At 32.2% G+C, this 20,989-nt stretch overlaps 1 protein-coding gene and 1 non-coding gene across 2 annotated transcripts; one reads left to right on the top strand and one right to left on the bottom strand.

Moving 5' to 3' along the window:
• The first annotated feature begins 10,961 nt into the window (after positions 1 to 10,961).
• LOC145045016 (protein FAR-RED ELONGATED HYPOCOTYL 3-like) lies at positions 10,962 to 20,019 on the top strand. The gene is made up of 3 exons (XM_078993368.1): positions 10,962 to 11,327; positions 11,430 to 11,608; positions 19,887 to 20,019. Exons 1-3 carry the CDS (start codon positions 10,962 to 10,964, stop codon positions 20,017 to 20,019), a joined length of 678 nt encoding a protein of 225 aa, XP_078849494.1.
• Positions 20,020 to 20,528: 509 nt separating this feature from the next.
• LOC144999228 (small nucleolar RNA R71) lies at positions 20,529 to 20,635 on the bottom strand. Its single transcript, XR_013660746.1, has one exon. It is a non-coding gene; the product is annotated as a small nucleolar RNA R71 (small nucleolar RNA).
• Positions 20,636 to 20,989: the final 354 nt, after the last annotated feature.

Raw genomic sequence — 20,989 nt, 5'->3', positions numbered from 1 at the left:
TTAACTCGAAAGGACCGAAATAACCCAAATAAACATTTAAACTATGTTTTCGAACCGAATAACCCAAATAAATCGAAATGACCTAAATAACCCGAATAACCCACATAAGGAAATTCTATATCTAAAAATAAACATTGACACTATATTTTTTTTCTTGAACTAAATATAGAAATTTCTTATTTGGGTTATTCAAGCCATTTTGGTTTATTTGAATTATTCAGGTCATTTCGGTTTATTTGGATTATTCGGTTCAAGTGACTTCATTTTTCGGTCGGTCTTTTTGGCCCGATTACAGTTTTATTTAGGTAACCTGAACCGAATAACCCGAAACCCGAATTGGAAAAAAAAAATAGATACCCGAGAACATCCCTAACTGGTGCAGTAGGCAGTCGACATCACCAAGGTAGAAGAAGAGAGGAATGTTGTTCTTTGGAATCTATTATCAGAGAAAGAAGTATCTGAACTGGTTGAACGATATCGGCATAGTGATTCCTCTCGCCAAATCAATTTGGGTAAACATCACATCTTTACTACTAAATTGGTTCAAATTGATTAACTATTCATGCAGAAACCCAATTTAATCGGATTAAATTGAAATTTATGATGTGTTAGTGAAGGGTGGGGTTACCCACAACATGATCGATGACATCCATAACCACTGGAAGAAAGCTGAAGCTGTGAGGATCAAGTGCTTAGAATTTCCAACTCTTGACATGGACAGGACAATGTCTGTTACCACCTCGAGGTTTGAACTCGCACTTCTTTTACTAAATTGAATTGAATCCAGTAACAAAGCGTTTGTCTTGGCTGACAGATTCATAGAAGTTTGCAGGACAAGACTGGGGGGAAGATCATATATCGGCAGATTAACATCTTGCTACTCTATCGTGGACGAAATTACAACCCCAAGAATAGACCTCTCGTTCCCTTAATGCTATGGAAGCCATATCCACCAATTTATCCGAAGCTCATAAAGAATGTTGCAGATGGCTTGACATTTGAAGAAACAAAAGAAATGAGAAACAGAGGGCTTAACTCTCCTCCACTCATAAGACTAAGTACATAACCATTACCCATATGTCTTATATATGGTTAAAAAATGACAAATTTTGGGAAATTCTTTGACATTGGTTACTTCTCGACTGTGCCCATGTGGGTATGAGCGACTGCAAAAGGATCGCTGTGAAGCTAAGGGTATGTGTTTTCTGACTTATAATCAAATCTTGTGATAAAAAGTTTCCATCTTTATGTCTTTTTTTGATAAAAATCTGATAATCTTGTTTTACTGTTGGCTCTTTAACACAGGATCTGGTACCTTGTGTGCCTATATTGTATAAAGACGAACAGATCGTTCTCTGGAGCGGGAAGAAAGCCATGGAAACTGATTTGAATGATTTGTAACCGCTAGTAATTTCAACTTATCATGTCGATTTAAAAAATGAAAGATTATGTACATTACATGAAAAACCTATAATTCATACTCGCTGAAAATCTTGAATTCAAGACACTATTTACAAAAAATGAAATTAAAAATAGGTTCAATCACTACACTCGGTTAATTTGCTAAACATACATGTAAAGAATTACAGTTACTCTGGTATGCTATGAAGCGCAGGTCTCCAAGGCTGTTGATTTGATTCACATCCTCCATTAATATTACCACTGCTGTTCATCAACTGAGTCAACACCTGTTGTAACGTCAGCCCTTGCATCTCCTGCATACCCAATAACTCCTCCAATTGTTTCTTCGTTATCTTAATTTTCACCTCCGTCGTCCGTCTTTTTATTTTACCGCCGGAAGAAGAAAAAAGGTCATCGGAATCTCCATCTCCGTCTCCGGCCACCAACTTCTTTTCACCTTTACTGCGAGGTTCGCATGAAAGTAGCACTTTTTCTGGCGATGTTGCTGGTGATCCCCAGTAATCGCCGCCCCATTGGTTGTCGTAATCTTTTTTCAAGCAGTTTCCCATTCGATTTCTTGGATTTTCAGAAATTTAACGAAGAAAGCAGAGATTATTTGGGAGTCAGATTGGTGTTTATGAATAATATATAGGAGTGACGATGGGTGGATATATATACAAAAAGCGTGTACGTATAGGTTATTAAGAAAGGGTCAAAGAGATGTGGATGGCCACGTAGGATGGTGTCAATGTGTCCTACCTGGCAGGTGCAGTACGTAACTACGTATAGTTGGTCTGACCCTATCCCAACTATCAAACTCAATTACTCAATAATCAATAATTAATGCTACTTATTTTATAATATCAATTTATTTTTATTTTTATTTATTTATTTTTGAAAGATAAATATAACATATTTTTAAACTACTCTTTAAATTTATATATGTTTATGATTAGACTTGAACCATCAACTTTGTTGATAAATATTATGATATACTCAATGTATTTGGGTAATTTTTATTTTTTATTTTTATTTATTTACCATGTCAAATGAAAAAGGTTAAAGAGTTTGAAAAAAACTTAAAAAGGATGAGTAGTTTGCAGTAGTAAAGGGAAAATTATGTATTTAAGGATGTTGAAATTTATGGATTGATTATAATTTTATTCAAGGGTAGAGCTATTTCATACAAAGATTTTGAAAATATTTATTAGATACAAAAATCGAAAGGGTTATGGCATAGTTTTTGTATTCATACTTGACATAGAAATTATTTGTAAGGTTAATCATCATAATCCTAATCTAATAAACAACTATATATTGCTGTCGACTTTTCATTCTTTTTTTAAATTTCGTCGTATGTTGTATGCATAATGCATATATAATTACTCTTTATAAAATACAGGGTCGGTCCTGACGGTGGGCAGCCCGGGCGATCGTCCAGGGCCCACGACTCTTAGGGGCCCAAAATTTCTGATATATATATATATATATAAAATAAATTGATGTATATGTCTTCTAAAGGCCCAATTACCAAATTAACCGAACTTTAGGCCAATGAAATAACCTCTTTTATCCAAACTCTGGAACTTGTTTTGAAGTAACGTTAAGCAAATACTGCCGTTTAAGGTGTCTTTCAGGAATCTACATCTTGTGGGAACCAATTAATCAAATCGACACGTCGTGAATCCTACTTGTTGCCTCGTGAATCCTAATCAAAATAATGATTCATAATCAATTATCTTGCGCGATTTCTTCCTTTCTCGTAGCCTCTTACCAGCCTTCAGATTATAATCAGTTATGTCGAGTGAATGCAAATTTGCAAAGTACCCGACGAATGAAATAAAAACCATAAGGTTGACCATAGATTTTTTTTTGTTTGTTTTTCCTTTGATCTTTTGTTTTTCAACTAGTATTAGTCCCTGATTTGATTTATTATTCATGTTTCTTATATTTTATTATTATTTATTTAATTTTTTTTATTTTGTTTGTGCATCTGTGTCTCAGATTGCTGGAAACTGGACTGTCAATTATTTCTAGCTTTTACCTAGGTTTCATTTTTTTTTACTTAACAATGTAACCTTTTTGTAGATATTTGATTCAAAACTCAAAAATTTAAATCCGTTTTTAATTTTTCTGATGTTTTAGTGATGTTTCTGATTTTATTTTGTATTCACGTTCCTAGTCCTGGTATCTAATCAAATGCTGAAAGGTTATATATTTTTTTTCCTGGTTTTGGATGTTCTCAGATTTCTCGAGATTTGACTTTATATATTCTACCTACATTTTAGATTTTTTACTTAAGAACGTAATATTTTTTGTTGATATATGATTCAGAATTCAAAACTTAAAATCCAGTTCCAATTTTCAAATGTTTGATTGTTTGTTTCTGATTTTAATTTGTAGTTGCACCTTAATTTAAATTGAATATGATATTAGGCTTCTATAACTTTGAGACATAAATCATATACCAAAAATCAGATCTAATATTTTCCTATAAATAGATAGTGTTTAAGTATTTACAATCTATAATGTTTTCCAAAAAACATTTATCTGGAAGCCAGAAAAGGAAGAAACGAAAATTTTTTGATGCCTTCGAACAAACTTATAAAGGATCTATGCATAATTTTTTCAAATCATTGAGTTTGTCTAGTTTGAATGAAGGAAAACTAATTTGAATTAAAATGATACTAATTTCTCTTTTAGGTAATATTATGGTCATATTTATGTTGTGGGCTTTGCAACGATGTATTTATTTTAAAATTAAATTAAATTATTATTCTAGGAGTCCATTTTTTTTCTTTTCGCCCTGGGCCCGCAAGACGCTTGGACCGGCCCTGATAAAATACTATAATTGACTTGATATATACAATTTTTATATGTTTTGGTATGTTATTTGTGATTGCAAAAGTATTTATTATTATTTTTTGTGTGTACATGCCGTTCAATCAATAATCTATTAAGTGTTGAATATTTATGATAAACATTCAAATATGGGTAGTCATACCAAGATGTGCAAAAGCTCGGTCCTACCTTTTATGGATTTCATTTATGATTTTGATTTTTAGTCAATTATGGTTTGATTAATCCCCAAATGCGTTGAGTCGGCTATATAAAAATTGAAATTTCAGTCTTTGTTGTTTTTTAATTAGGTCCGACTAGTTCGAAGAAACATCATTGATTACAATTACTTATAAATTGTAATAAAAAAATAAAAGTCATGTTCAATCCAAATTAAATTAACTATATCGGTTGAATTCAAAAAACACATGTAAAAATGATGTATGTAATTAGATCAAGTATTCATGACCGTTGAATTGTCTATTCATTATCATATTTGGTCATTTTCAACATCGACATTATATCAGTAAAACCATTTGAAGAAAAAGATTAGTACAAATTTTGTCGAAAAAATCAACAGACACATACACTAGTAGGGTATTTTAGTCGATTTTACTTTATCATCGATCTTTATCATTGCTCTCATAAGTGTCCACGACATATTTTACATCATTCTTTTTCATATTTGAAAAATCAGAAACATAATGTTAATCTTTAAGGATGTTGATTTTAATACTAATGATTAAAAAATAATTATGTTGAAGTAAATGCCAAAAAAATATTTCACTGAACTAAAATTAGTGATTTAAAAATAGTTGGGGGACATTATTTGTATTTAATTTTATTTATATTAAGTAAGTGACGTTGGTTGGTTTGATGTCCGGTTAAACGGACGAACCGGATATATTTTATGTGTGAAAGGGATTAGGAACCGGATCTAGCCAGTGTGAACACGAATCTAGTACTATGATTCTTTCTTTTGTCTGTGGGTGTGTGGGGGGTGCACTTTCAATGTGTGGTTGTTGTCAAGTAACTAAAAAGTTTTGGTTTTAATTTATTAATTTCATAGGTTCTGTTATGAATTATTATTAAGTTATTTAAAATACTTTATTTAATTCAGATGATATTTGGTTAGTCGTGTATTCAAAAAATTTCGGTTCAAGATACTTATAATAAAACTCTTTTTTAGATACAATATACGATTTCTTTTTAATGCTACAAGAAACTAGAGTTTTAGATATACTTATGTTAAAAGAATTAAAAAAAAAAAAGTATCGGTCATAATCTCATTATTGTCTTCATTACTTATCTGATTAAATATTAAGTGTTTCCTCAATCATGATTAATCCACTGATCCGAAATTCACCTACCATTTTAGATCCGTACAATTTTCTCATCCAAATGAAAGTGTTTTTTTTTTTTTTTTTGAAAATGATAGCTTTAGATAACATGTATTTTAAAATAACTAATAACTTGGTTATTTATAATCATATCTTTTATATTGTAAACATATAATTAATAAAAAAAATTAAATTGATTCCTATTATTTCTTCCTACTAATATACCTACCCACTAAAATTATGCCATTTGTCATCGATATTCCATCTCATCTAATTTAATTTGATATTTTTATAGTGTCTTTAATGAGGTAATTGAAAAAAAATGGAAAAAAATATCATGTAAGATACATGATCGTTCGTAGCAACCTGCAATCCCGATTCTTTCTCAATATCTCAAACCTTTCTTCTCGTTATTCTGTTGCCCACAACAACTGCAACCAAGAGCGCCAGCAGCCACAATCACAACAACAACAATCAATACAACAACATTCATGTAAATTTTGCTTTAATTATGTGAAGGCTACACACACTAATGGTGTTTTTAAGTTAGGTCTTGTTACATTTTTCTTTTTGAAGCTATATGATTTTGTTTGTGGGTTCTAAATATTTTTATTTTTTGTTAAGACTTCTGCTATAAGTGACGGATAAAAGAGAAAAATAGTGAATAGTGATTACAGAAATTGGTCAGTCATATTTGTGTTTATAATATAACTGTATAGTTATATATCTAATAAGATAACTCTTATTTGTTGATTAATATCACAACTTATAGTAGGTTATGTTGCTTTATTATTGATAAAATCTTTGGTTTATTGTTAATAAAATATTTGATATTTGATCAATATGGAGATTGCAAATTCAGTTGAAGATGATATAAATTCAATAGAAAATGATGCAATTTCAATAGAAAAAGGTTGCAATTTCAGTTGAAGAGGCTCAAATTCAGTTGAAGAGCATACAAATATCAATCCTCAAGATCAAAAAATTCCTAAAGTTGGAATGAAGTTTGATTTAGAAGAAGACCTTTACAATTACTTTAAAGCATATGCATTCCATACTGGATTTGGTATATGAAAATCTCGTACAAGAACAAAAGATTATTGTGCTAAAACATACTATTCACTTGGATGTGCTAGATGAGGGGTGTATGTGCCTAAAACAAGCAAACCATATAAAAAGTGTCACACCCCGAAAACCGAAGGCGGAATACATTTCCGGGGTTGACTACCGTGTTGAGTATCAAATCCAATGTACATAGTAAGTAAAGTAAAACAAGCATTATATTACATAATAACAGTTTTACAGTTGTTTCAAAAGTAAAGTTTGTACAGTTGTGATACATAGTATATATAGACAAAATGTAACGGGTCTTCATGTACACCGTCTTCATGCAAAAGGATCTTCGGGTACCTGTTCTAACACTGACCTGAGAACACAAGCGGTTTGAAAATCAGCATAAAGCTGGTGAGTTCATAAGCGGTTTTGTTTTACGAAAATGTATCGGTTTCCTTTCTGTTTCTGAAATGTTATGTACACCAAGAAAATCCTGTATTTTCTTAAAAGTTGGTTATTGTTTCACAAATGTAAAGTATAATAAGTTTGTACACTGAAAACATGTTTACTCATGTGAAAATGTATAGTTGGTTATCTGACTGGTTAAACTGTTCTGTTTACTTATCATGTGTTACCAGGAAAGTCCCATACTTTCCTTATTGTATGTTACTAATTGTAAAAGATGTAATGTTATCCATTCTGTGACTCTTTCTAGTTATGTAAGTGTTACCCAGGAAAGCCCCATGCTTTCCTGCATGTATGTATCTTATGTAAACGATGTGAAAGATGTAAAAGATGTAATCGTGATTAGATTCCATGTTTTCCCCAGGAAGGTCCCGTACCTTCCTGAATGTTAGTTACAGTAAGTAAAAGATGTAAAAGATGTACACGATGTATAAAGTAATCCATTATTACTGTAAGTAAATCTCTGTTATCCTAATTGCGAGTTCCATAACCATACAATAGACTGAAACCTGTGGCAATAAGTAGTCCACATGTGGCAATAAGTCGTCCACATACTTATGAATTTCGTCACCCTTGAACTATTTCGGTTCGGCTGTAGCTAGCAGCCAGGTGTGGGGTAGTTAGCCCCGTATAGATCTATACACTCAAGTCACGCTCTCTAAATACCAGAGATTCTGGTTATGGGTGTAGTCCTCCACTCGCGTAATCCAGGTGGAGTGTTCTCCGAGGACGTGTCTCCAATCGTACTGGAATAACAAATTTACTAGTAATAATATGAAAGTCCTCCACTCGCGTATTTGCGTGGAGTGTTACCGAGGACAAAACAGTGTACAGGTATTATATTCAAATGTTTTAATGTCATGCTTTTAACTGATAAAATGTGGAAAACCATTTGTGAAATACATGTAAAATATACTAGTTTAAAGACTTATTTCACAAATATATGTTACGAAATCTGTATGTTCGATCTGTTATCAGTTGTAGTTATCATTCATAAAAGCATAAGAATATGAAACACACATTTGAAAACATGTTATGAGTACAAGAATTCCCTTGTACTTTGCTTGTGTTCCCCCCTGAAAACAGTGAAAACAGTGAAAAAGGGTAGGGGTATGAACTCACCGGACTCGGAAACGTGTCGGTTTTGAATGCTAGACGTCGGTTCGGGGTTTGATTACTCGCGATGACCCTATGTAAAATGATATAATGTCCATATATATACAATTAGAGATACATTCACTAATCATATGGAACATTACACTCCAATGAGGTTAAACACCTCAAAACGAGCGTTTGGAGTGACCCGGGTGACATCTTCGGACTTGTAATGGCACTAGGGACTTGGGACATGAGTTTACTCTCCATAAGTAAACATTTAAATGAGTTTACAACCATGAAACACACTCACACATGAGTTTACGGCCGTAAACTCATGTTGGTGTGGTTTTGAGGGTTTAAGGGCTCAAATGGACCTAGAGGTTGCTAGAATGGATTTTCTAAATTGTCTTGGAACACTTGGACTGAATTTAAATCATCAAAATGCTTATTTTATGGGAGTTTACGGCCCAGTATAGGCTCCTGGCCGTAAACTCCTTAATCTTCATGAAATGGGTGTCAAATGTTGTTAAAACAAATCACATGTGATCCATAAGATTATTCCAAGACCTAGTATGATTTTTATGTGACATTTGAGGGGTGTTATGGAGTTTACGGCCCATGAGACTCTCCTTATGGCCGTAAACTCTAATGTAGGGTCATACAAAGTGTTTCAAGGTCTAAAACTTGCATAGAAGGGCTTCTAAAATTCATCTAAAGGCTTTAGGGGTGTTTAGCTTGCATTCTAACACCAAAAGTTTTGGAGTTTACGGCCCAAGAACAAGCCTTGGCCGTAAACCCTTATAAGTCCCACAAATGATGTGTTTTAGACCCTTAAAGCATTTTTGGTTGGTCCCTTGATTTATTCCCAGGCTTTTGGTGGTGTTGGATGGCTTTCTAACACTTTAGAATTGGATTTATGTCACATTTTGGGGAGTTTACGGCCCAAGCACTATCCTTGGCCGTAAACTCACATAAGTCTCATAAAATTCATGTTTCAAGTGTCCAAATGCTAAAACCAAGGTCCTACAATTCATATCTAAGCCATAGGAGTGATTTGGAAGGGTTTTAGGGCATGAAAAACCCCTTTTACTTGAGTTTACGGCCTAAGCTTATGCCTTGGCCGTAAACTCCTTTAAATGGCTCAAAATCATAGTTTTAAATGTTCTAAGTCCGTATCTTGAAGTCCCATAGCCATATCTAAAGTCCAATTGAGTTTAGGAAGGAGTTTAAGGGCTTAAAACCCCATTAAATGGAGTTTACGGCCCAAGCTTGCTCCTTGGCCGTAAACTCATGTTCTTGGTCCTAAAACTCAATTAATTCATCAATTTGAAGGCTAAAGGTGTTGAATAACATGTTAGGGAGGTTACCTTAAAGATTTGAAGCCTTAAACTTGTGATTTGGACCTTAATTCTAGCTTGAGGAGAGAGGTTGTAAGAGTTTAGTGAGAAATTTGCCAAAGGCTTCAAATGAAGTCTTAAACACGTTTATATAGTGTTTAAGTTTTGGACACGGTGGAATTCTACCCGATACTGGCGTTAGACGGGGTATTTGGCCGTACCCGATTGAGTTACTGTAACCCGATACGGTAAATTCTAGAATTATTCCGATCACTAAAGTTGGGTGTTAAATTGATTTCTAAATGTATTAAAACACCCATTAAGTCATTTTAAATGTGTCCTAATTAATGACTTAATTAAACGGAGAAATCGGAAATCGGAAATCGGAACGACGATCGGTTGCGCGAGTTGATTTATGAAAAAGTTACATTAAAATGAAGCGGAAATTTCGGGTTGTTACAAAAAGTCTTCTAAAAGAAACTGTAAAGCAAAAATTAGCGTAATTGCATATGGTGATGGAAGATGCGTTATCTCTAGTATGTTTCTTGAACATAATCATGCGTTAAGTCCCAAAAAATCTCGTTTCCAACGATCACATAAGAAAATGGATTCATATGCTAAAAGAAGACTTGAGTTGAATGATTACGCTAGAATTCCGTTAAATAAAAGTTTTCACTCGTTAGTTGTTGAAGCGAAAGGGTATGAAAATTTGCCTTTTGGCGAGATAGATTGTAGATCTAACATCGCAATAGTAAGACATCTAAGACTAGGGCTTGGGGATGCCGAGACACTTCGTAATTATTTTTTCTGTATGCAAAAAAGGAGTTCAAATTTTTTCTATGTGATTGATATAGATGATGAATGTTGTATGCGAAATGTATTTTGGGTAGATGCAAGGTCAAGGGCATCATACGAGTCATTCAGGGATGTTATTTTGTTTGATAGCACATATTTGACTAACAAATATAATATGTCGTTTGTGCCTTTTGTTGGAGTAAATCACCATGGACAATCTATCTTATTTGGATGTGGTTTGCTTTCATGAGAGGATACATAAACATATGTATGGTTATTCAAGTCATGGTTAGAATGAATGAATGGACGGGCATCAAAAGCAATAATAACATATCAATGTCGATCAGTGCAAGGAGCTGTGGCACAGGTATTCCCTGATTCTCATCATCGTCTTTGTCTTTGGCATATTATGAAAAAGATTCCTGAAAAATTAAGTAGGTTGCCTCAATATAAAGCAATAAATAAGACTCTAAAAACCATTGTATATGAGTCTACGGACACTTAAGAGTTTGAAGATCGGTGGTGCAAGTTGGTTGAAAAGTACGCACTTGAAAAAAATGAGTGGTTATGTTCTTTATTTAACGATCGAATGCGTTAAGTGCCGATATACGTGAAAGAAAACTTTTAGGCAGAGATGTCTACTACACAAAGAAGTGAAAGCATGAATGTTTTTTTTGATGCATATGTTAATTCTAAAACCTCATTGCAACAATTTGTTGAGCAATATGACAATGCACTGAAAATCAAGATTGAAAAAGAAAATAAGGCTCATTTTGAGTCTCTCAATTGCTCTTATAAATTAGAAATTGGGTTTTATTTTGAGAGACAGTTTCAGGAAGCATACACAAATTCAATATTTAAGTTGTTTCAAGATGAGTTACGAGGTATGTTATTTTGCAATTCTTCATTGGTCAAAGTGGATGGTACACACTATATATTTCATGTCACGGATATTATGGAAAGGAAACATGGAGATTATAAAAAAAGAGTTGTTTATACTGTTAGTTATGATGAGATTGAATGTGATATACAATGTTCTTGTCATTTGTTTGGGTTTTGAGGAATTATTTATAGACGTGTGGTAAAAATATTGATTGTGAAGGATGTTAAAGAAATCCATCCATGGTATATTTTGTCTCGATGGAGGAAAGATGTGAATCATGGACACTACTTAGTGATAAATTGTTATGAAGATTTGATGAGTTGTGAAAACGCTAAACAATTTGATCACTTGTGTTCCAGTTTTTACAAGGTTGCGCATATTGCTAATTTTCGCGAAAAGTATGAATACTTGCTAAATTGTGTAAATATGGCTAAAGAAAAGTTAAATGATGATTCAGTTTAGGGTTATAGTAGTAACATCAATTTGGTAGTTGAAGATGTTCGTGTTTCAGACTCGACTACGAAATTGTTACCACCCTTACAAGTGCGTAGTAAAGGCCATCCACCATCCAAGAGAAAGGAATCTAGAGTAGAACAAGTTATGAAGAAGAAAACAAAGAAAAATGTAATATTTTATGTATCTAGACTCTTTTTTTTTAATTTGGTTAATATAGTTTATAACAACCGAGTTTTTTTTAGGTACGTGAAAAAACGGACAACATACAACAAGATCAACTAGATTCAAGTCGTGAGCATGGAGCAAATTCCTATAATGTTGAGCAAAACTACCAGTTTGATCTTAATGTACCGGTTTGAATGATAAACACCGATGAGTAGGTGGAAATAGTATAATATAGGTTTTTTGAAAAAAGATTAAATTTTAGTTTCATTTATTTTACATTTAATGATTTTGAAAGAATCGAATGGCATTGTGATAGTGTTACGAATTGGATTTTTTGGTTTCAAAATAAAGCACACAATTCTCATTTATTGAATAATTGTAATTTTATTTTGTTAAGTATCAAAATATGCTACACGAAGATGAGTAGAGGGCATTTTGGTCCTTTTATTATGTTATGGGGTTGCCTAATATTGTGTACATACAAATGGAACAAAAAAAAAAGTAGGAGCTGAAACAGAAATTAAACAGCATTGATACGTTGTCTTCCTGGGCTCATATCTGATTCAATATCTAACTAAAAATGTGTTTGTATAGTCTAAAATGAAATACAAACTCTAAACTGCATGCTGGGAAAAAAATCAAGTAAATCCGACTTCATGTAACTAAGTTATGTGTATTTTTAAAAGCGGGACAGATTGCTAAATAAAAATAAAAATAATAAGTGTTGAAACATAAATTAAACAACATTGATATGCAGTATTCTCGGGCCTATATCTGGTTCAATATGTAACCAAAATATGTGTTTGTACAGTCTAAAATGAAGCACAAACTCTAAACTACATGCTGGAAAAAAAAATCAAGTAAATCCGACTTCAGCTGATTGAGTTATGTGCATTCTAACTCAAGGGCATTTTTGTCCAGATTTACAAAATGGAAGCTTTGGCCATTTTTCTAGGTTTAAAAAAACAATTCAAGGGCATTTGTGTCTTAAATGAGAAATGAAATTAATGGACATTTGATTCTAGATGCAGAAAATACAACTCATGTAAAGTGTTTACAAAAATAAACTACATTGCTATATTAAACCATTCTCGTATAAGTACATTGTAAAATATCAAACAATCTCAATAATGATTATTACAAGGTTCAGAAGATAAGAATAGAACATTTTTCATATAACCACATCTCATATCTATTAAGTTCTCTCTATTAAGCTCTGAAAAATGCAATATAAGAAAAGTCGTGAAGATGCCATTACAGGTGCCTCTTTATATACTACTACTACTTGTTAGGTTGCCATTGATATTTCTTCATGAGCATTAAGCACCTGAGCTTGAGCAAGTGCCAAGGATCTTGCATGAGCATACTCCTTTTCTACTAGATCACATATGTACTTTGTCCCAATAATCATCCCTTCTTTATTCAATCGAAGCAGCAGTAACTCTAACCCATTAAAACAATGATAATGCATCAATTACAACAAGCAAGATAAAATGGAACACACGTAAATGAAGCCTTTATCTTAAATCAAAATTGCAGTAACTCATTCTAACTAACTTCATTCATATTTATAATACTTCTTATAACATCATTCTAACTCCTAACCAACTTAATCCGAATTGACCATTTTACCCCATTCACCAAGGGATTCAAAAACCTAAAGGAGGAACCATGAAACAAAGATCAATGGGAAGTTCAATTTTGTGTAATTACACACACCCACAACAATATGATCCCTGATTTTGTGATAGTAGATTTTGGTAAACATATGCAGGTGGAAATTTTGAGTAATTTACAAAAAATGGTTAATCGTGTGCTCTATTTCTCTTAAAAAATATTGGAATCTGCTTATGAAAAATCTAGTAATGCTCTTGGAAAGTGCTACTGAAAAACTCAGGTTATGCAAATATCAGAAATGGAAAAACTCAGGTTAGCTTACTGCAATTTGCTACTGAATGAACTCAAATAAACTTCTTCAAACACAAAGAAATTCGGACGATTGCCACCGAAATTTCTAACTGATTGTAGCTGATACCTGCTAGATTCTCGGTAGAGATGTGGGACCGTCGGCGATGGTTTGTTCATGGCGTGGCGTGGCTATTTAGGTATCGATGGTCGTCGGTCGGTGGTTGGCTGCCGACTGGAGATGTTGATTGAAGCCGGCACGGAGACATCGACTGAAGCTGGTGGGGAACATCAGTCGAGTAAAAGAAGAAGAAGAAGGGCTTGTACACGATAGTCATAATGGGGAATTGGGGATTGATAGTTGATGCATGATTTTTTTTTTTTTTCCTTTTTTTATTGTTTCATTAGGGTAGTTTTAGAATATCAAATACAATTAGATGACATGCAAAAATGTTGACAAATGTCTTGATTTAAGTTGGTAGGAACAATTATACGAATAAAAAGTAGGAACTAATTTAATCGCTCATAATTAATATGTGTATCTTAAAGTTAGTTTTGACAACATAAAAACTCTTAAATCTTTCTTTACAAATATAATATTGACCCCCCCCCCCCCCCCCCCCCCCCAAGAAAAAAAAAAAAAAATACTACACGGTCCAATTAAATTTGTCGCCCATTTTGATTGCTTCATGCACGTGAATCGTTGACTTCACAAAAGGGAATGCATTCTCTATAGGATGCAATGGATGAATGGACTCAAGAATGATGGGATTGCTTTAAGTAAGCAATGGTCTCAATTACGACAAATGGAAGAAGAGAAATACGTAAGAGATTGGAGGCACAATTTAGATTTACATAATTTATTACTATGTATTACTCATAAATAATAGTTGTTTGATAAAATTGTACTAATTATAAATAATATTCTCTTCGTCTCATATTTATTGTCTATTTTTTATTTTTAAAGTTTTTATCCTTGAGTTTTAACCTTATATGTTTATATTTGTATTATATATTACTTGATGAAAGTTATAAAAATGAAAAGACATTTAAAACACAATATATTTATTTATGTATTTGGCATCAAGTATTATATATTAAAAACAAAAAATATTTAAGGTTATAGGTGAAGAATAAAAACTTCAAAAATCAAAAGTGGACAATAAATATGAGATGAAAGTAGTCGTTGTTTGATAAAATTGAACCGTTAATGCTGAATGATTCTAACTTTTTAATGGTTCGGAGAATATGAAGTTCCTTGACCGTTTAGGTTGTATCAAATACGTTGAATGCTAACTGATTCATATGTGACCTATGTGAATGGTTTTATTCAGTCAAAATAACCTCTATATAAATAACATGTTTACATTCTAGCATCCATTGAAAACAGAAAAAGATATTAATGATAAACATAATTACAAAAGAAATAACAAGAGAATCAAATCCAAAATATAGACGGTCCTTCAGCTTGGTGGGTAACTGAATGGTGTGTTGGGTCTACAAAAAATGAGATGTTGGGTTAGATAAATGAGTAGGCCAAGGGGGTATTTATAACAGTAGATATATTTATATAGCTTGCGGGCCATATATTGTATACTTTTATTTGGCCCATGTACACATGTCCATATGTACAAGTGTATATATTGTATGCATGTATAATAAACGTTTCATGGTCAGAAAAATAAGATCTTTCATCACCAAAATTCTCTTCCTACAATCTTTTCTCTTCTCTTCTCCTTTGTGTGGCCGGCCCTAGCACTACTCCCCAGCCTAAACAATACACACCGTAAGCTTAAGTGTTATTTGTTTTTTTCAAAAGGGAAACTCCAATAAAATCCTAAAATTTTAGCCCGGTTTATGTTTTAGTCATAAACTAATTTTTGTTTACGAAAAAGTTCCAAAAACCGGCAAAAGTTTGCATTTTGAACCTTTTTGACTGGTTGGAACCGGTAACAAATTAATTTAGGACTATTTCATAAATAGACCCAAAATATTGTGACTTTTCTGCAAAAACAAAAAATATTAGGGTTTTTTCTGCAAACAAAAATCTTATTATTATTATATTAAAAATATAAATAAGTATACTATTTCTTAAATTTGTTATTATTAATATTATTAATAATACATATAAATACATTTAAATTAAAAAAATATTAAAGACATTTTATAAAGGTGAAGGTTGAGCGGATGGTAATGCTTTAAGCTTTGAAATCATGAATGTATGTTTGTATATTCTAACTTTGTATATGGTCATTTCACATTTGTTATTATTGTTTTTAACTCAAAATATTAACATTTAACAATTTAAAAGAAGCTACTGATTTTTCAAATTGTTTACAAATTGGATTTGAAAAGAAATCATTATACCTTAAGAAATTTTATATACAAAGTGAGAAATCTTTTTATCTTAAACTATTTATACATAATTTTATAAATAGGCAACTTCTTTTAAATTGTTAAGTATTAATATTTTGAATTGAAAACAATAATAAAAAAATGTGAAATGATCATATACAAAGTGAGGACATACAAGCAGTGATTTCAATGCTTAAAGCATTACCATCACCACCACCTTCACCTTTAAATAATTTCTTTAATATATTTTTATTTAAATGTATTTATATGTATTATTAAAAATATTAATAATAATGAATTTAAAAATTAGTATACTTGTTTATAATAATAATAATAATAATAATAATAATAATAATAATAATAATAATAATAAAGTTTTTGTTTGCAGAAAAGTCTTAATATTTTTTTTGCAGAAAAAATCTCAATATTTTAGGTTATTTTGTAAAATAGTCCCAATATTTTAGGTTAGTTTATGAAATAGTCCCAAATTAATTTGTTGTCCTTTCCAATCGGTCAAAAGGGGTCAAAATGCATACTTTTACCGGTTTTTAAGACTTTTTCGTAAACAAAAATTAGTTTAGGACTAAAACGTAAACCGGGCCAAAATTTTAGGACTTTATTGGAAATTTCCCTTTTCAAAAAAATTACTTTTCACCACTTCTTGTTGAGCCGCGCAATACTTGATTATTTATAGTTGTTTATTTTTTGGAAGACTTATAATTTAAAAACTGTTGTATGTTGTGTGACACAATGTTGAACTATTCTTTTCAAACCACTTCTCACTTACTTAAAGTTATATTTTTCAACTTAGATTTTTTTGATTTTTTTTCAATGTGTTTATTATTTTAATAATAGTTGAAGAATATGTAAACAATTGGAATATATTTTACATAATTTAAAATAATTTCAAAACATTTTGTAAATTCCATATAAATATTTTTTTGTGTTATATTGTCTATAACCAAATATTAATAAATTATAAAGTTAATCATTAAAATTACCAAATTTAATGAAGTTAACCAAAAAAATATTCTTCGTCTTCAAAATTTTAACAAAATAAACATGTTTTTGGCTTAATTATCAATTTTATTTATTGTTATTTAGCAAATATTATGTTTAATTCTTCTATATAAACATCTTTAAAAATCATATCATTACAATGATCTTTGTATTTAATTTGTATATGATTAAACTAAATAACTTTTTATTTAGATTTATTTTTAACTATTGTATAGTTAATTTCAGTTTATTATAGCAGTCTGTAGAGATTAGAAAACAAACATATTTTTATTACAGACTGCAACCGTTTAATCTACATCTTATATTATAGAGGGTTGCAGATGTGGTCCACAAACTTCAATCGTTTCGTTTCGAAAAAACAAACAACACCCTACTCTTCTTTTACCGTTGTTAACAATACACATGCTAAGTATGCAACTAAAAAATATGTAACACCTTAAATTTTCAACCAAAATGTTCATTTTAAAAAATATTGATAAACAATTTCAGAACCATCTTTTCAAAAGTACATGAAATCCATTTAATACTCATAATAGCTATTTAAACACACACACACACACACACACATATATATATATATATATATATACACACACACACTAACCATCTACACGCACAATGCGACGGGCGGCCATAAAGGTGGGGAGGGATTTTGTATAGTTTTTTTCGGTAAATAATATTTTTAGTAAAAGAATCTACAAATATCTTTTATAATATCTTTATAATTAAGGCTACGTGAATCTCCATTCTTAATAATTGACTCTCCTACATGCCACGTGTCACTTCTATATGCTCCATCAATTCACGTGTCGCTTTTCTGGAGCTCTTCTCCCTTTGTTTCCCACTCAATCTTTTCCAATCCATTCTCATACAATCTGCTAAATTTTTAATTAGATTTCAATCTTCGTATCTTTATTGAGGATATTACGGGATTCGGTTTAAAGGAGATTAGGAATTCAACTTAATTAAGCTTTTAAATTCAAATTTCTAAAATCTTGGCACCATCTACTGTGACGACTAACTGATTGGCATATTTCACCACAAATCAAAGCCTAATCGAATGATTCTCGAAAAGGTCTACTGATATGTGCATAATTAGTCATATATTTTGTGTTAAATATTGATACTTTTTGGCTATTTTATTTCAAATTATGAACAAAAGGTACTTAAATATGCTTAAAATGTATTTGTAGCCTAAAAGATGAGCTCGGAAGCAAAAGGAAGGAGAAAAAACGATAAGAAGCTCAGGAATTGAAGAAAGAATAAAGAAAGACAAAAAAACCCTGAAGAACTCAGCGAGTTGGAAGCCTACTCACCGAGTAGGCTCGAAGATTCGTGAACAAATCAGATTCCTTACCGTACACGGATTTTAAGTGGTGGAATCATCGAATCGGTCTATGGACTCAACGGGTAGCCCCTGTTTTCAAAATCTATATAAAGGGCTCTAATCCACGAATTTAGGACTTCTCTCTGGAACCCTTGGAGGTAAAATTGCGATTCAAGTTGCTGCTAGGGATTTGGAATCCGAAGATTAAGTTTAATCATTTGATTTTGGGGAAGATCAAGGCAATTCAAGTGTACTCTTTACTTAATCTTTTGTTTAAACTATGTTTGCATCAATTAATTGTGTTTTTGAGTTGTTTTCTGCTTTAATTATGAGCTAAAAACTCATAACTTCTATTTAGGATAGATGTTTTTATGAATATGGTTTGATTTTATGATTGGATTAATTTAATTTGGTGATTTTGTTTTGTTAAGCTTGTTAAAAAACCTTGTGTGTTAATTACAATTGTTTTATGTTAATTAACCATCATATTAAGTTGCATGAACATCTCTTAATTGCTAATCTCATATGATTTGTGTGAAAACATTGTTATATGCCTAGGAATAGAGAACGTGAAACTAGGGTTAACTAGAAAATAGGTAAATTAATGTGAGCGCTTATGTGATGAACCATCAACAAGAGGTTAATTGAATTAGCAATTTGATTAACTACTACAAGTCTTACTTAACCCGAATCAATAAACTAGAAAATCTATTAGTTTAGTCAACTAGCCATTATTTAAATTAATATGTTCTCTAAGGATTAGTAATAGCGAACGTGAACCTAATCACACTAATCGGTAGCCAATGCTAATTAATCCATTGCACTTGTCATGAAACCAACCATAGGAGTAAATGATTCAAAACCTAAACGAAAGTATTTTCCGTTATTGAATTTAGTTGATTTTCATTTTCTCAGCTGTTAGTTGCTTAGTTGAGTATCAGTTAAGTATTTAAGTTTCTAGTCTTGAAAAACTAGAGAAAACACCTTTTCTTATTTGCTTGTTTTTAGATAATATTAGTAATTAGCTTAATTGTCGTTCCCTATGCTCGATACACTGTTTGCTAAACTATATCACCAAGTGACAGGTACACTGCCTTTTGTGTGTCTAATTTACATTAAAAAAAATAGGATTAAAACCAGTGCATACAACACACATCAAGTTTTTGGCACCGTTGCCGGGGAATGCTTCTAAATTGCTTTTAATTACTAGTGTTATCAATCCTCTGTGTGAGATTTTCTTGCACAAAGTTACTGCTTTAGGAAAAGTTTTAAATTAGATTTAAGTTTTAGTTTCTTTTCTGTTAGAAAATTTGTTTTAACTTTTTTTTTCTGTTTTACCCTTGAACTCACCGAGTCCATTCGCACCGACTCGATGAGTCCAAGGCATTTTCCAGTTTTGTTTTTTAGTTATTTTTTTCTTTTTACGTGTGTTTTTCTGTTTCTTGCAGATTGTTTATGACCCGTGGATCAAATTCACCCTTGATTCCACCACTCGAAACCCCGGAATCATCATTTCGCAAGAACAAGAACAAAACCGAAGAGGATACTCTGAATAAGTCACCTTTTAAGAGTCTTAGATAGGTTTTAGGCAAGAAGAAAGGAAAGAAAGTAAGGAAATCCAACAACACGAAAGAAGACACCGAGTATGAGACCAAGAAGGAGGAAAGTGTTACTTATTTTAAGGAGAGTGATCACGAAGAAGGGCCCAACAACACCATGCCGACATTGCCGATCTCTCGATGGAGGTATACAAAAACAGGATTCGAGACGACACCGGTCCGAGGCTTGTGCAACCCGCCACTGCCACATTTGAACTTAAGGGGCACATCCTTACTGCATTGAAGGAGATTCTTTTCACGGGAAAGGATTATGAAGATGCATATAAGCATCTTGATGAAGTTAATGACATCGTCGACTACTTCATCATTCCAAATGTACCTAGAGAGACGGTGTTATTGAGGATGCTCCCTGTTACTTTTTAAGGGGCTGCAAAGGAATGGCTAAAAGCAATACCACCGGGATAGATTACTACATGGGCTAAGATGCGTGAGGAGTTTCTGGAATAGTTTTTCCCACCATCTAAAATTGCTAAACTTAAAAAGGACATTGTCAACTTTGATCAACAAGTGGGAGAGTCTTTATTCGATGCATGGGAGCGCTACAAAGGTCTACTAAGGAATTTCCCACAAAATGACCTCAATGTGCAATAAGAAGTGTCAACTTTCTATGATGGAGTAAATCTCACCACTAGACAACTACTTGACTCTCAAGGCCCATTAACGTAGAAAAATCCGGATGAAGTTAAAAGACCCATTGAAGAATTATCTAAGCACTCTAGAGAATATCATAATCCAAGACATGATTCGACTCAAGGGGTGGTGAAAACTGTGAATGATAGTATGGCAGTTGTGATGGCCTAATTGGAGAGTATGGAACGAAGGATAACTAAGATGGACCAATCCATCCATGCCATTCGAGTGGGGTGTGAAAATTGTAGCGGGCCTCGCCTTACAAAGGATTGCGACCTTGATGAGAATGGGAACCAGAGAGC

This window comes from Lactuca saligna, chromosome 5 (genome assembly GCF_052625555.1).
Source record: "Lactuca saligna cultivar CGN05327 chromosome 5, ASM5262555v1, whole genome shotgun sequence".
In the NCBI taxonomy this organism is placed as follows: domain Eukaryota; kingdom Viridiplantae; phylum Streptophyta; class Magnoliopsida; order Asterales; family Asteraceae; genus Lactuca; species Lactuca saligna.
The sequence above is the reverse complement of the archived record's forward strand: the minus strand, read 5'-3'. Positions and strand labels throughout refer to the sequence as shown.